The sequence below is a fragment of the Candoia aspera genome, chromosome 5, assembly GCF_035149785.1.
Source record: "Candoia aspera isolate rCanAsp1 chromosome 5, rCanAsp1.hap2, whole genome shotgun sequence".
Classification (NCBI taxonomy): domain Eukaryota; kingdom Metazoa; phylum Chordata; class Lepidosauria; order Squamata; family Boidae; genus Candoia; species Candoia aspera.
The window spans coordinates 13,496,176-13,512,209 of NC_086157.1; the positions used below are offsets into that span (position 1 = coordinate 13,496,176).

General features: G+C 38.8%; 1 protein-coding gene across 1 annotated transcript in view; it reads right to left on the reverse strand.

Moving 5' to 3' along the window:
• WDFY4 (WDFY family member 4) overlaps positions 1–16,034 on the reverse strand; it is a 195,260-nt gene that overhangs the window by 123,101 nt on the left and 56,125 nt on the right. The window contains exons 22-28 of the mRNA XM_063304372.1: positions 15,010–15,200; positions 12,891–13,043; positions 9,687–9,757; positions 8,919–9,080; positions 7,986–8,077; positions 6,079–6,178; positions 1,212–1,417 (exon numbers count right to left, since the gene is read on the reverse strand). Coding sequence (XP_063160442.1) covers positions 1,212–1,417; positions 6,079–6,178; positions 7,986–8,077; positions 8,919–9,080; positions 9,687–9,757; positions 12,891–13,043; positions 15,010–15,200 — 975 coding nt within the window. The remainder of the gene's footprint in view (positions 1–1,211; positions 1,418–6,078; positions 6,179–7,985; positions 8,078–8,918; positions 9,081–9,686; positions 9,758–12,890; positions 13,044–15,009; positions 15,201–16,034) is intronic.

A 16,034-nucleotide genomic window follows, 5' to 3' on the forward strand; every position in this document is an offset into this window, starting at 1 on the left:
TATTTACCCAAGGAAAGGCTATACAGTACAGCCATCTGTCAAGGTTGGTTTCAGCAGAGAAGCTTCTACATGGGGGCAGCAGCTAGACTAGATTATGTGGGATCTCCTTCATTGTAATTCTCGTATTCTGGTCTGTGTGACAGAAGCCTGCCATGTGGGTTGCAGCAAGCTGTAGGCTTTTTGAATGTACCTTCTCTGACTGAATAAATGGGAGCTTGATCTACGGGCTGGATATGCTCCCCACACCCAACTGCATCCTCTTCCCTTTCCATGTTAACTTTGCTCTTTTAAACATTTCTACCTACATTACAGTCTCCCATTATACCTGAAATAAAAGCAATGTCTTAATGTTGCTTTATTAACCAAATAACCAGAATTAAATTGTGGTTCACAATATTGGGCAGCGAATAAGACACTGAAAGCACGTTTCTCTATTTCTGATTCAGCATCAGAAATCAGATTAAAACTGAAGCATTAAAGATCAAGCCCAAAGAGGAAAGCGAAGGTGATATGAGTACACAATTCCCAATACTTTGGGCATCTGAGCTGGACTGCTAGTTCTCCTTCTAACTTGGGTATGATTATTTTTGACAAAAGGCAGATCAAACACATGACTTAAAAATGATTAATAAATTCATCACGTTAGTGAAACAATCGGTCATGGAATCCACTGACCTAACTATTTTGGCCATTATTGTGCAGAAGAAACTGGGATCTCCAGGGGTACATCCCATTCCCATCAGAGAACATGACAAAAAGAAAGCCCAGTATCACTCTCACTATTTTGGATATTAAAAGCAGATGTACAGGTAACTAAAGGTTTCATGTCTTTAGTTCCACAATACTCTCTGAAGGAAATACACACCAAAGGGAAGAGGGGAAGTATGTTACTCCCAGGCTGCACATCTCCCTCATGTAATTAACTTTCAAATATTGCACAAGGGGCAAAGGCTCAGAATGGGACATTCTGCAACCAGGCTTCAGCGCCTTCTCTTGACTAGTAAAGCAGCACTCCTCTGAAGGAATATTAGACTGAAGAATGAGACTAAAATGTACAACTCAGGCAACCTGACAAGCCCACCAGCTAACTTAATCTTTGATTAGGTGACCAAAGTTAATGATTCCCCCCACCACCTTACTAATCACTGATCAACAGCAAAATTCAGCATCTATTGCAAACCAAATGAAGGCTAAATACATTGAGGACCTACCAGCCAAAATATTCAGCCCCTCTAGGCTGTTTCTCAGCCACATGCCTGCCATCATCCCCTCTCTGAGCTTATGCAGGTGTGTACGGTTGTGCAGGAAATGGAATAATAGTTTGGCTGCCAGCACAAATGTGCTTTCATGCACATGACTTTGCATAAACATCAGGAACCAGTCAGGGCCCAAGGCTTGGAACATTTCTTCTTGGATTCTGGGGTGGGGGTGGTGGGGTAACCAGATTGAAAGACACAACACATAAATGTTATTTATTGTAACTACAGTACATGGTGGACTTAGTAGAAAAACAGAAATCTAAAATATTTACTAGCTCCTGAGCTACTGTTTTGCTTTTAGAACCCCTTAGATATCCCAAACAGAAGACATGACAGAAATACAGTTACAGCATAGTCTTAACCATGTTTAGATAGAAGTAAATTCCTCTGAATAAGTAAAACACCCTCATATGTAGCCAGTCATCTGCACATTGTAACTCAAAGGAAGCAAGTCAAGGTGGAAATGGATTTTGAGAAATGCACATCTCTGAAGCAATCCATTAAGGTATAAGGAGCTCTCCCCAGTTACAGATCAAGGATGGAGAGGGATTTGCCATGAGAAAGTGCTCAGCCTTAATCACTCCTCCTCTACCTCCCTCAGCTATCTCTTTCCTCTCTCAAAGCTACAAGGAAGAACCCTATTTTCTTCCATTCAACAGCTTTATAAGGGAAAAGTCTTCCCTGCAGCTTAAAGGAGCCTAGTGGGAGATGGAATTCAATGTCTTGTTCTTTATGTGCTAGTTTGTTTAAAGAATATATACTGCCAATTCTAACACCCTTGGGCAATTTATAAGAATCCTGTTTGGATCTGTCATAAGATCCAAACACAATTTATTTATTTTTTATTTTATCTTTATTATAGACTGTGGAGAAGAAAACATTAAGAATAGAAAATGGAACAAAAACATTGTTCTCCCATTTCCCCCCAATTTTCTGGGCATCAACATCTGTATCATTTCTGCCGATTAAATTAGTTTAAAGGAGGTCAGTCTGTATCGAAACATCTCTACCCCTTCTTGCCACCTTCCCTCAGTTTACTCAGGTTTGAAGTTATGCTTTGGCGGTGATAAAAGCTTTACTGTCCTTTTACTGGGCCATTCAAATGGCCAATATCTTCTCTTGATTCATTATATTACTGAATTATTAGAGCAAAATTCAAAATCGAAGTGGAAAACTCTTCGCATATTTTTTAGATGAAGGTAGAAGATGTAATTCCATATTACTTCAAATTCAATGTAATTCCATATGAGAATTACAGGTAGTCCTTGCTTAACAACGGTAATTGGGACCGGAATTTCCATCACGAAGTGATGTGGTTGTGAAGCACAATGTCATGTGACCACATAGCTTAACAATGGTAATCCCAGCAGTCACCATTGCCATTATCAAGTGAGGATCACAGGTTGTTAAGCAAGGACCTCATCGCAACTTCCTGCCAGCTTCCCACAAGCAAAGTCAATGGGGAAGCTTGCAGGAAGTCACAAGTCCCAGGCAGCTCACAAGCAGTCCAGCGGGCAGGTGGCTGCTGCTAGCTGGGGGAGGCTGGGCAGGTGGCCAGTGAGGCATGGTGCAAGCGTGAGCGCAGCAGAGCCAGGGGTGGCTGCTGCTGGGTGGGGGAGGGTATGAGCAACTTACCAAAGTGACTTGTGACCTTCCCTGCCAGCTTCCCCACTGACTTAGCTTGTGAGAAGCCAGCAGGGAAGGTCGCAAATGATCACATGACAGCGGGATGCTGCAACTGTCTTAAGTACGAGCCAGTTGCCAAACACCCAGATTGCAATCACATGACCACAGGGGTGCTGGGACAGCTGGAACTCTGAAGACCATTCATAAATGCCACTTGTTCAGCACCATCGTAACTTCGAACAGTCGCTGAACAAGTGGCTGTTAACTGAGGATTATCTGTACAATAATATGAGTTGTCAGGTCACAGTGAACTTCAGATTTCAGAAAGGACTGCGTATACTCCTTTGATGGACAATTTAGGACTGGTTGATATATGGGGACAGAAAAATGGCAATTCAAGAGAGCATACCTACTTTTCTGAAAGACATAGATCCTTTTCAAGAATAGGCATAATCTGGATTTCAAACAACTTGGCTACTAAGGTTTATAAAGTACGGATATTACCAAAGATTTTTTGGATCATAATCTCCCTCTCTGGGGGGAGATGGGCGGTAATAGAAATTTGAATAATAAAAATAAATAAATAATCCTAATCCTGTGAGTTTGCTTTATAAAAGAAATTCTAATTCTTTTAGATGGAGACTAAATGAAATGTTGTTACAGAAAGAAGCAATAGTGGAGGTTTGTAAAAAAAATTAAAATATTTTTTTGAAAATAATTTAGGTAAGGGTTTAAGAATGGTTTGGGATGCAAGTACATTTCTATTAGAGGTTATTTTATACAACATTATAGTGAATTAAAGAGTCAAGAGAAAAAACAAGCTATTTTAGATGAAATACAGAGAAAAGAAGAAGAATTAAAGAAATTTCTGAGAAGATAAGTATTTCTCAACAAATTAAGCTTTCACAAGGACAATTATTTGTTATCAGTAAGAGAAATGGAAATAAAAATGAACTATGTACAGGAAAAAAAATTGAGTTTGCAAATAAACCAGGGAAGTGGTTAGTGTATAAAGTACAAAAAGAAAAAGAAAAGAAAATGATACTGAAATTACAAGAGGGAGATACTGTATTAATGGACAATGTGGCCATACAAAAAGCATTTCATCAATATTTTTCTAAGTTGTATAAAGGAAGTGACATCTCTCCAGAGATCATCTGAAGAAACAATCTAAAGAAACAAAATTTACCGAGGATTGCAGAAGAACAGAGACAGATTATGAATGGACCTATAACAATTAGGGAAGTTTCTGAAGCTGTAAAAAAGATAAAACAGGAAAGTTGCCTGGACCAGATGGATTGTCAGGTTCTTATTATAAATGTTTTGAGGATGAACTTGTACAACCTTTACAAAACATGATGAACTCTATCCTACAGGGAGGAAAGATGCCAGAGAGTTGGGAAGAGGCCAATATAGCACTAAAAGCTAAAGAGGGACAAGATTTGACTTTAACAAGAAACTATAGGCTGCTATCATTGTTGAATAATGACTCCAAGTTGTTCACAATGATTCAAGCTGATCGAATGAAAATAATTTTGCAAGAATTTATTCATGAGGATCAATGTGGGTTTTTACCTAAAAGACAGTTAAAGGACAATGCTAGAAATGTGTTAGACATTTTGGAATATCTGGAGCAATGTAACGAAAGACAAGCTGCATTGATTTTCTTAGATGCAGAGAAGGCCTTTGACAATTTTAACTGGGCTTTCTTGTTCAAGGTTCTGGAAGATACGAATTTTGGAGAGAACTTTATAAACTGGTAAGATCAATTTACACTTCACAGATAGTACAAATAATTGTTAATGGAGATCTAAAGAAATCCTATGAGATACAAAAAGGAACAAGACAGGAATGCCACTGTCTCCTCTCTTATTTTGGTTCTTGAAACACTAAATAGAGATATAAGACAATATGAGATTGTGGGAGTAAAGATTAAAAAAAGCTTAAAAATTAAGGGCTTTTGCAGATGATTTGGAGTTGGTTCTGGAAGATCCTTTAAAGGGAATGGAAATATTAATGGGTGAAAGAATTTGGTGCATTAGTGGGTTTCAAGATTAATAAACAGGAGATGAAGATGTTAACAAAAAATATGAAAATAGAAGATCAAACAGAATTGATGAATAAAACAGGTTTTAAGATTGAGAAGTTAAAATATTTGGGTATCACTATGACAAATAGGAATTGTATGTTATATCAAAATAACTGTGTTAAGACATAGAACGAAATTAAAAAAGATATGTTAAGGTGGGAGAAACTACAACTGTTATTGCTGGGGAGAACTTCTGTGATAAAAATGAATGTTTTGCCTAGAATGATGTTTAGAGAATTTTTATAAAATTATATACCATTGGTATATCTCATCAGAGAAATTGTCTAGAATGTATAAAGGCACTCCAACTATCTTAGAAATGCGAACAACAAGAAGGGACATTTTATCATGTTTGGTGGATGTGTAAAAAAGCCAGAAAATTCTGGATTCAAATACACACACTGCTTCAGAGGATTTTAAAGATTAATATACAATTGAAACCAGAGGTTTTTCTTTTGGGACTGATGGACAATTGGAAAAAAGTCACAGAACTTTGTTTTTGTACCTGCTAACTGCAGCGAGATTATTGCATGCTCAAAGGTGGAAAGATTTGGCACTCCCTTCACCAATGGTTGGTGAAGATGATGGAACTTGCTGAGATCAGAGAAAAGACAGTATCTACATTTATTGCTGACTGGAAACTCCTCATGGACTTTTTGCATGAAACAGAAAAAAATGAACTTACCATTTATGGTTTTGATGATTAGACAGGATAGATTATAGAAAGAAGAGTTATGTTGTAACCATAGAGTAAGAGGTAAATTTATAATTGTACTTATAACTGCTGTAAAGACAGGAAGCTACTTCTTTGTAGCTTTTTTCTTTCTTTTCTACTGTATTTTTCTTTTACTTTATTTCCCCTTTCTTGTACTTTTAGCTTTCTTTCTTTCTTCTTTTCTGTTCCTTACTTTATACTAGTTTGTATTAGTTTTTATCTTCCTTTTTAAAAATCTTTAAATAAATAAATAGACTGCATATACTCCAATTCTGCCATGAGCTCTTGATGAGAACTGTGTGAGTCAGAATCATGGTTCAGTATTAGAGTAAGAAGAAATACAGGGAAAGTCCCTTCTTCTCCCACTTTTGGCCTACGTTCTTACTTACTCAGAGGACAGAGGAAGTTTGTCTCGTTGTATTACATCTAACAGCATACTCAACAACTGGTTTCGAAGCCAGACCATTCTTCCAGGTGTCTGACTTAAGCCTAAAAATCAGACAATACAAAGAATGTATATGAAATTCTACATATGAATATTTGTCTTTTAATGAATGTATGATTCTAAATGAAGTGAGCTCTCAGCAAATAATTCACATGAACTGGTAATAAGAAACACTTCAAATATGAGAAACGTCGATTTCTTCATGAAGCATATCCTAAAGATTAGCCTCTATTTTACTTTATCTTGTAGAGCTAATAAGTGGTCTGTTACGAGGAACAGAAACTCTGTAATCGGGCTTTATTCTCAGGTTTAGAGAACACACATTGGGCATCAGGAGTCCGTGAGATGAATAGTCCTTTTCATCAAAAGGGAAGTCTTTTCTCTGCAAACAGATTGCATGAGTGAGGCAAGTGTGGCAAAACCAAGATGTCCTGTTTTTGGAGCTACTGTTGCAGATGTGTCTTGCTATCCTATTATGCTGCTTTGCCACCAGGTATCTTTCACATGAAAAATCGTTGCCATATCTCTTTGGGCAGACAGGCAAAAAGAATAAGGCCATCCTGTTCCCAAGGAAGCACTAGCACTTATCCATGCTAGCTTAAATAGCAGTTCCTGAAGGCAAACTCTGGAAGTACGAAGTAGCTAAACTGCACCATAACTTCCTGTCTTCCTTCCATGCCTGCCAAATAGAGCTAAACTTTTTTTTTTTGTAGATAGATATACTGAGACCTCAGCAATGAGCATAGCAGCAAGTAATAAAAAAGAATCAAGCAGTTTTGGGAAGTTTTTTTATGTATTTGAATTTTGGTTCCAAGGAGGAGATTTTTTTAAAACTCCAAGCAAGTGAACAGGAATAGCAAACAGGAGTTTGGAAAAAAAAAAAGGTTGGCAGAGAAGCATTTTTATGCTGTTCCTTTTTTCTCTTTTCTCCCATCTTCTTCTTTCAGTCTTCACCCAGGCAGACAGCCAGCAGAAGTTTGGCTAGCGGAGTCTGCAGGGAAGGCTCCAAGCAAAATGGACAGTGAGGGAAGCATCATCTGACCAGCAAAGTATGTGCAGTGTTTGTCTTCTTGCCTGGGTCAGCACCTGCTGTAGCTCCTGCTGTGTTCAGAATTTTTTGCCCTCTCTTATGAGCTGAAATGTGGATACTTGCTGTTCCAGTCTTCTTCCCTTTCCCTCAACCTTCCACTCAGTGCAAATTTATGTCAGATAATTATTAGGCAAGAACACAAACATCCTACAAGCCTTGTTGGTCACAACCACAGAAGGACATCAATTCATCTTCCCCTCCCATTTCTTATGAGACAATTACCAGCAAGTCCTTAATTGCCTACTGCCTTGATGGTGCTTTAATGCTCTATTCCCTCAGCCCACCTTATACCTCTTCAGGAGTTACAGAACTAGAGATTCAGGCTTGAGCGATAGAGTACCAGCATTAAGCAACTATAGATGCCAAGAAGAACACAGGTGAGACATCAGGGCTACTCTAATTTCCCACGCTATTTCGTGGTAAGTAGCTTGAAAGTCCAAAGAAAGAAACCATGCAATCCATTAATTAAGGTTTGGATGTAACTTCAAACAACAGTGCAAACAAGCAGACTTCTTGTAAACAAGCCATGATGCAATGAAATGTGTTCCATGATGTCACATTCTTGCATTGTGATATCACATGCAAATACTTCAGGGCTTGAGTCTGTACTGCAATGTTGCAATACATGTTTTATCACTTGTCCACCTGCAGATGTCAAAGATGACCTCATAATGTGCCTTATTTTTGTAGTACAGGTAAATAAAAATATTCTAAAATATTTTTAGCATTAAAATAAAATTCTGCACCATGCTGTTTCATACCTCGTACAAGTGATTCTGGACCACTATCAGAGCAGGTTTGATTTTCATCAATAGATGCAGGATATAAAGTGTAAACCAAGAATAAGCCAATCCTGAGCAAGAAAAAGTAAACAGCTTCAGTTCATGAAGACCTCCAAACATGAAGACCTCCAAATTGCTCTTAGAGGGAACCTCAAAATAATATTTTATAGGTATGTAATTAATGTGGCTCACAGGAGAAATAAATATTGCTAATAATGCTTCCCTGCAGCCACACAAAGAAGGAAGATGGTGCTACTCATGAGTCTAAAGCAAGGAGCTTGTCAGACAGAGAAGCTTAGCCTCCTCTAATGTTCTAAAGCAGTGTTTCTCACCCTCAGCAACTTTAAGAAGTGTGGACTTTGACTTCCAGAATTCCCCAGCCAGGAGCTGAAGTCCACACATCTTGAAGTTGCTGAGGGTGAGAAACACTGCTGTAGAGAGAAGAGGCATGCTGCACTGGGGCAGGGCCCATGGTTCCACCTCAGATCCTCTTGGGTTGACCTAGCATGGGTAAATTGCTATTCTGCTCTTTCCCCCTGCCATTGAATGAGTTGTTGAAAGGGGTCTTCATTTTTATAACTGGAAAAAGTTGTCTGCAAAACAACAGACTGTGGTCAAAAAAATCAAGATGCTGGCCAAAATGGTATGATCAACCACCTTTTCAATCACATCGTTGCAGCTGTCATCTTGACTGTTTTTACCATACTCTCTGGACACCACTATAAGGTAGGAAAAAAAAATATTTTATTTAGGGTTAGGGTTAAAGTTAGGCAAAATTGGCTGAAATTAGTTGTCGAAAGGGGTCTTCATTTTTATAACTGGAAAAACATAAATTGTATAGTGAAGACAATCTTTTGGCTTAACCTTAAATGTTCTATTCACTGACACACCGCATGAGTTGAGTGAAAATACCAGAGCAAATCTTTGATGCTGAAATGGCCCTGAAGTAAATGGCAGAGGAGGACACAGATCCTATTGATGCGAGAGCATGTGATCCCAGGGTCCCCAAAGAGCAGAAAAAGTTTGGGCACCATCTGCACCTGCTGAATGAGGGTCACGGCTGAATTCTTTCCTCTACAAAAGACAAAAAAATAATTAAAAAAAAGACAATTGAAAAGTTTTTTTCCTGGGGATAATATAGCCAAAATCACATTCTACTTCTGAACTTTTGGCTTCTGATGTTGTCTTAGCAACTCTCAAGATACCAACAATCAAATCAGATTATTTTCAGTGTCAGCCATTTCACCTTCTGCTCTGCATCGACTCAACTCTTCTACTGTATGTTGCCCAGCAAAGAGAGTTCAAATCAAACGAAACTATTGATTACTGGAGCTGCACATCAGAGGAAGTAAATGCTGTTTTGACAAAAATCAGTACATTATCAGAATCCTGGAGAGTTTTTCAATAAGAAAGAAATGGCATTTACGTATCTTCAGAGTTTTACATTTACAAAGCAGGAGTACTTTCTTGGAATCTCTGGACACTGCGTCATGCTTCCATAGCATGTGCAGAAGGATATGCTGAAATGTGAAATTATGTAGTAAAGCCTGTTTTTTTTAATAAGGAAAGGTATTCATATAAATGTATAGATGCCATGGTTAGATTTTCAGCCCCATGGTATGCCCACCATATGAGCCCAGGATGCTTCGAATTACTGACCCACTTAACAGACCTCTGTACCTTGACTGGAGAACTTCAGTGAGATGTTTAAATAGAGGGACATCCAGATTTTCAGAGGCATGGCACCATAGCTGAAAGGCAAAGGGAAACAAAGCCTTTGAAACTCTTGTTCTGGAATGTTACTCACAGAATACAGTGACAGAATCCCATGGCTTTTGTAGGGGATAAAAGATTTCCTTTTACATGATGATTTCTTTACATGACAACAATCTCTCTTCACTTTGACTCCATAACAATCTTGTGAGGTAGGTTAGGCTGAGAGAGAGTAACTGATCCAAAGAAACCCAGGAATTTCCATGGCTGAGATAAGACTTGAACCTGGGTCATTCATATCCCTGGCACTCACGCATGGGTTTTATTTCTGTTCTCTCTGCCTGATTGGAGCCTGGCAAGAGATGGGCTTAGGACTAAGAGCCTTGGTGTTTTTACACCTGGAGAAGGGAGAAACAACCACTCTTCCTTGTTTCAGAATGCTAAGAATAACCTGGCAACAATAACACCTACTATTGTCTATTGCAGTGTTCCTCAACCTTGGCAACTTTAAGATGTGTGGACTTCAACTCCCAGAATTCCCCAGCCAGCACTCTGGGAGTTGAAGTCCACACATCTTAAAGTTGCCAAGGTTGAGAAACATTGGTCTATTGCGTTTGGTTCAAAACCTTCATCTTGAGAATATATTTAAAATGGAAATCTCATGTGTAAATGGTTCAGCCTTATTTCTTGACTTTTCACTTCTTCTCCATACTGTTTTTTATAACACCTTGGGCATAATTTGAAAGCTTGCAAATTCTTTTGTGCTATTTTGGTTAAACCTCATGAAGTTATTAACAAACCATGGATGGTCTCTCAGTTCATGTTTTTATGGCCTCACTGGTGGGTTGTCATTATAAATTACTGAGATTTGAGAAGCCCACTGATACAGATTATTACTCTCACACAGACAGCAGAGCGGAATGCTCAGTTTACTATAGACACCACTGATTTCTAAAACCAATTTCCTGTTCAAATGCAGTATTTCATACTTTTAATGGAGACAATTCATGTCATGTCAACTTTTTGTTTTAAAAAGTACTTGGAGGAAGGGTGACCATGCAGACTGCAAGATGATTGAAGGAGGACAATTCTGCTCAGTTTTTATATTCATTTTGTAATTTTAGGCCACATTAACAGATGTCTAATTTCCAATCATGGGAAGCACTAATTCTGTTTTGTTTTGCATTATCAGACACCAACTCTGGTATGTCTCCAGTTCTGAGTACCACGCTTTCAAACAAACTACAACAGATTCAGGGAAGGGCCAGAGGATTAGAAACAAGAAAGAGATTAAATAAATAGAAACATTTTGCCTAGAGAGGAGCAGACTGTGACTGTAGTGGAAAAAATAAACCTAACAAACAAACTGGAGACTGCACCCTTCCCTCAGCCCCCAGCCCCCATCTTTTGGATATGACCACAGTCAAACCCAGTTCCTCTTTGCCGAATCCCAGCAGACCCAAATTGACCCACCGTGCCCCAGACAAAGCCCCCCTGCCATCCCATCTAGACCAAAGAATAGAAGCCTCCCCATCATCTCACAGCCCAGCCCTCACCATCTCACAGCCCTTACAAGGGAATTGCAACCTAGAGAAACCCCAACCTTCCACCTTCTTATCAGCTGATGACCTCAACATTCCATCTCCTTCACAATGAACTTCCCCAGCTCTGCTGCCCTCCTGAAAGGCCCATTTTGCCTAACAATAGAACTAATCCCAGGTACAGAGACAAGGACCTGCCAGGCTTCCCCAAACTGGCCAGCAAATCAGATCCCGCCTTGTAGTCCTCAACTTCTATAGTTGCTTTTCCATTGTTCAGAACAATGGAAGCATCATGTCTGCTTTAATTCTGCCGCAGGCAAAGCAGGCTTTTTCAGTGTTTAAAGAAAAGAACAAGCAGGCTGTTCGCCTCCTTGTGAACCTCTAATGCAAACTCATGCCCTTGCATTTCCAGCATGGAATTCTCAAAGGGAAGGTTGGACATTTGCCTGAAATTGCCTGGCCTGTTTGGAATCTTGTAGGAGAGAAATACCCCTTTGTGCTGGTTCACTAGGATTCTGAGCAGTCTTCACTCCATTTTTAGCATTCTTGTCCCTCTCTAGCTACAGCAGTGAAAAAATGAGCAAAGATTAATTTTCACTTGGAACATTCAGCCATTCAAACAGGGGCTCTTCCAGAAAGAAGGAGAAAAATATTCCCCCAATCCCTTGTGTCTGATTTGTGATTCTGGATGTGCTTATTTGGACATGCTGCTGTCCTACAATCTTCTTTAGTACAGTGCCTCCCAACAGCATGTCCCCAAGATCTTACTTCTATAGGTTAATCTCACGTGAGTAGCATGTGCAGAGCCCTGGACTTAATTGCTTCTGGAGCTTTAATTTTCTGTTGCTTCTAATTAGATGAGTAAGACCACTGAGTTCTCTCAGAAATCCCGACGGAGTGTCTTCCACTTGTAAATATTGTGGGGGGGGGGGCTCCACATAATTTAGACATTCTAAAGAGATGTGAGTGTCAGCTTAGATTGCAGGAAATATGCAATAGAGTGTTCTGTATTTCTTTCTGCCATCTAGTTGTCCGGATTTCCACCGCCGAGTCGTGGTATACCTAACTTAACTCCATATGAAGGATTCATTTTACATGGAAAACGGGCATGTTGTGGTGAAATCTAGACTAGAGCTCTTGTCACTGACAATATTTTGTGTAAAGGACTTTTTTTATAGAGAGGAGTATTCCATTATATGAACTGAATTACTGTCTCAAGTGGTACTGTCCCATATACTGTAGCTTTACCCAAGGGGCTTCCAGGGAATTAGATGTCTCTGTATGCCAGAAGCATGTTTTTTTATATTTTGAGAGGCTAACTGCCATGGGGCACAGTAAATTTAATTAATGATGTCTCACCAGTGAACAGGAAGACAATATCCAGAGATTATTTTCCCCCCTTTCTTCTTCACTAGTTGTGTTCAAGCTATTCAATAGTTTTAATTAATTTTGTTTACTGCTCATCAAGATTGGGAAATCCTTTTCCATTTACTGAGAGTGGGTCATCGAATTCTGGAAGTAAAATTTTAGGAAGATCGTGCTCTCCAGGGGCTAAAAACAGCTTGTAAGCCACAGGTTACTGAAACCTTGCTGCCAATGTGTGTGTGTGTGTGTGTGTGTGTATCATTACCTCAAAATTGCAGACAATATGTTGGAAGATCTCCAAGTTCTTGATAGTAAGCTGTTCTAAGCTGGCTTCAGCAGTGCCACCAATGGACAGAACAAGGTGCAGAATTCTACCGTTTAAGAGATGGACCTTTTTTTTCAACAGATATGCCAGAATCTGTAAAAGAATATGTCCCAAAAGCGTAACAGAGGCTGTTCCCTCAGTATTTTATTTTCATTACTGAATAAGCCATCAATTGCTAACTATTAAAATCCATATTATTGCATAATATGGATATTTAATTAATTTTAGGGAAAACCCGCAGCATTTTTCGGGGGAGATGGGCGGTAATAGAAATGTGAATAATAAATAAAATAAATAAATTATGAAGACTCAAGGCAGTCAAAATACGTGGAAGGTAGTGAAATAATTTACTGAATTTGGCATTTTCTCACCAATACATGAACTGAAACTTAATATGTGTGGATGCGTATAGTGCGTGTGTGTATGTATAAACATGATATACAAAAACATGTTATATTAGGGAAATCATTTGCAAAAACCATGAACATTAAGCAAACTTGCAAAAAATGCCTGTGTCTGATCTGAAAACAATGTGCATTAGAGTACCTAACAAATTATTGTGATATATTTTTTTAAAAATATCTAGTATAATAACCTTGATGAATATGTAAATATGAGAAATGGAGGGGGGGAAATTACAGATTCAACCATCCTCTTCTGATTTCAAACAATTGTGAAAAACCCAGGGATATCCATGATGTTGACCCCTGGCCATTCTATTCTGCGGGCCAATCTGTTTGCCCATTGGATATGCATTTCAACATAGCACAGGGCAAAGTCTCTCCTATGCATCATCCATTCATTCACTGTCTAGACATTTTTATTTTATTTTATTAATTAAAAACAGAGTGATACAAAATGGTGTCACATAAAGGCATTATGAGCTTCATCAATAATATATTTGCTATTTTAAAACATTCTAAATATGATAAGTAACCGTTTAGAGTAGAAATAGTTCTAATTATAGTTCTTACCTACCATCTTTAGAATATTTTATAAAGAGCAAATATATTTTCGTATCTGAGCATAATAAGCAGGCACTACTTTGCCATAGTTTTGGGGCTGATGAAAAGTATCAAGTCCCCATAGCAAATATGAACATTAATGGTAAAAGTAGAGAGCCCTGCTTAGTACCACTAGCAATTATGAAATATTCTGAATTGCAGGAATTTGTCCAAATAGAAGCTAAAGTTTACCTACTAAATGAGGTTCATAATTTTTTCTCTCATTTGATATTTCTGTACCTACCAATTTAAACAGATAGGGCCAATTAAATTAACCAATGGGTTTTTAGAACATTTCCCGTAAAAATACAATTTAAAATTCTTCAGAGAAAAATTGGAGCATATGAATTTTATTCCCAACCGAACACAAGGAAAGAAACTTCAGTTGAATTATTTCATCCCAGGCCCAGGAAAACCTGTCGACTTTAACCTCTTTCAGAGTTCTCTAAGCATTTCTCAAAGATCAATAGGCCATCTTAGTTTGTCCACTCTAAATCCACCCTTTCTTCTTAAGTAGAGCTTCAACCACCAAACAAACACTTGGGAAAGATGACATTGCCATCCGTTCTTAGAAATGAAACTAATTGGCCCATTCACTTCCCAGTCTGACTCACTAATCCACTGGAGGAACTAAAAAAAAACTGTTGTGGGCTTATTGCGTACAATAAAGCAAACAAGGAAATTCTTGTCACCAAGATTGCAATTGGAAGGGGAGGTTTTCTCATTAGAAGAACTCAGGATTCCAAGTTCTTAAACGTTTGGAAGTGACTGGGGAAAATGTCTTATCTCTTCCACCAATAATAGAGTGAAATGATTATGAAAATTCATATTAAGTTTGAATATGAAAACACTGAAAGAATATGACAATCAACTTGTTTGTAATAAATTTCAGTGTAAGCAACAAATCAGATAGCCAGCAATTTTTTTTGTGACATAATGTTCAAGTACTGCATTTCTGAATTATGACATAAGCATTTCCTGCCTAAGAATCAGAATTTTGGAAAAACTGCTAAAGCTGGCTTCTAAAAGCAGCAGGGAAAGATGGATCTTCTCACCTGATACCCATCCCCCTCTCTCATTAGATTTTCACTCACTGCACTGCTGTTCAGGACAGTGTGCAGGACCTTGACAGCGGCATAAACAGCGTGGTCATCCTGAGCCATGACCAGGAGAGCCAGGAGAAGAGAAGGGCCTCCAAGGTAGTTCAGACTGACCACTGCAGGACAGGACTGGAAGACTCGAGTTCCTGGACAGAGAGAGAGAAAATGCAGACAGTAATTGAATCCACTGTGATCACTAAAGAGCTGCACAAGATAAAATGAGCAGGGCAATTCTAGAGATGTGTAGAAACAACGAAAAATAATAGCAACAGTAATAATTTGGAAAATCAAGTATTTTCCCATGCCACGTGCAGAGTTACAGTACCTATGTCTAGTAAACTGGCTACAGCAATAATGCAAACCAAAGCTCAATGCTTACTACTAGAAAAATCAATTGTTAAAGGAACACACTATTTTTGCCCCACATTTAAAATACACATTTTATCCTTTTAAGTACAATTATTTCTGTCATGGGCTTTTTTTTTTTTCATTTGTAAAATCCTAATATGAGTGACTATTAAAGTCTGATCACCAGCAAGTAACTAACCTGAGAAAATGCCCTCCCAAAGACAACAATCCAGTTATACCTCTTTCTGTGGGAGGGGTGACCCTGCCCACAAGATCCTGCGCAGAGAGAAAACAACCAAGAGGATCACAGAATTGATCAGGTTGGCTATATTAAACTGCTTTCTGCTCTTTCAAATATTGCTCTCACCACATACAAGCTTTTTCTTCTTTTTTTTCCTCCCCCAAGGCCAGAACAGCCATTGGGTTTCCTGACCAGCACAGCAGTCCAGGGAGTCCCAACCACAGAACTGGCAGACTTCCAGGAATGCTGAGACCTGCTCTCTGTCATTTTGGAGGCCAGTTGGTAGAATAAGGGCTACGGGAAGGCAGATTCTGATTCAACATGAGAAAAAACTTCCAGCAGGGGGGTGGATGTTATGGTCTCTGTGGCCTCCTGGAGAGCCTCCAGCTGC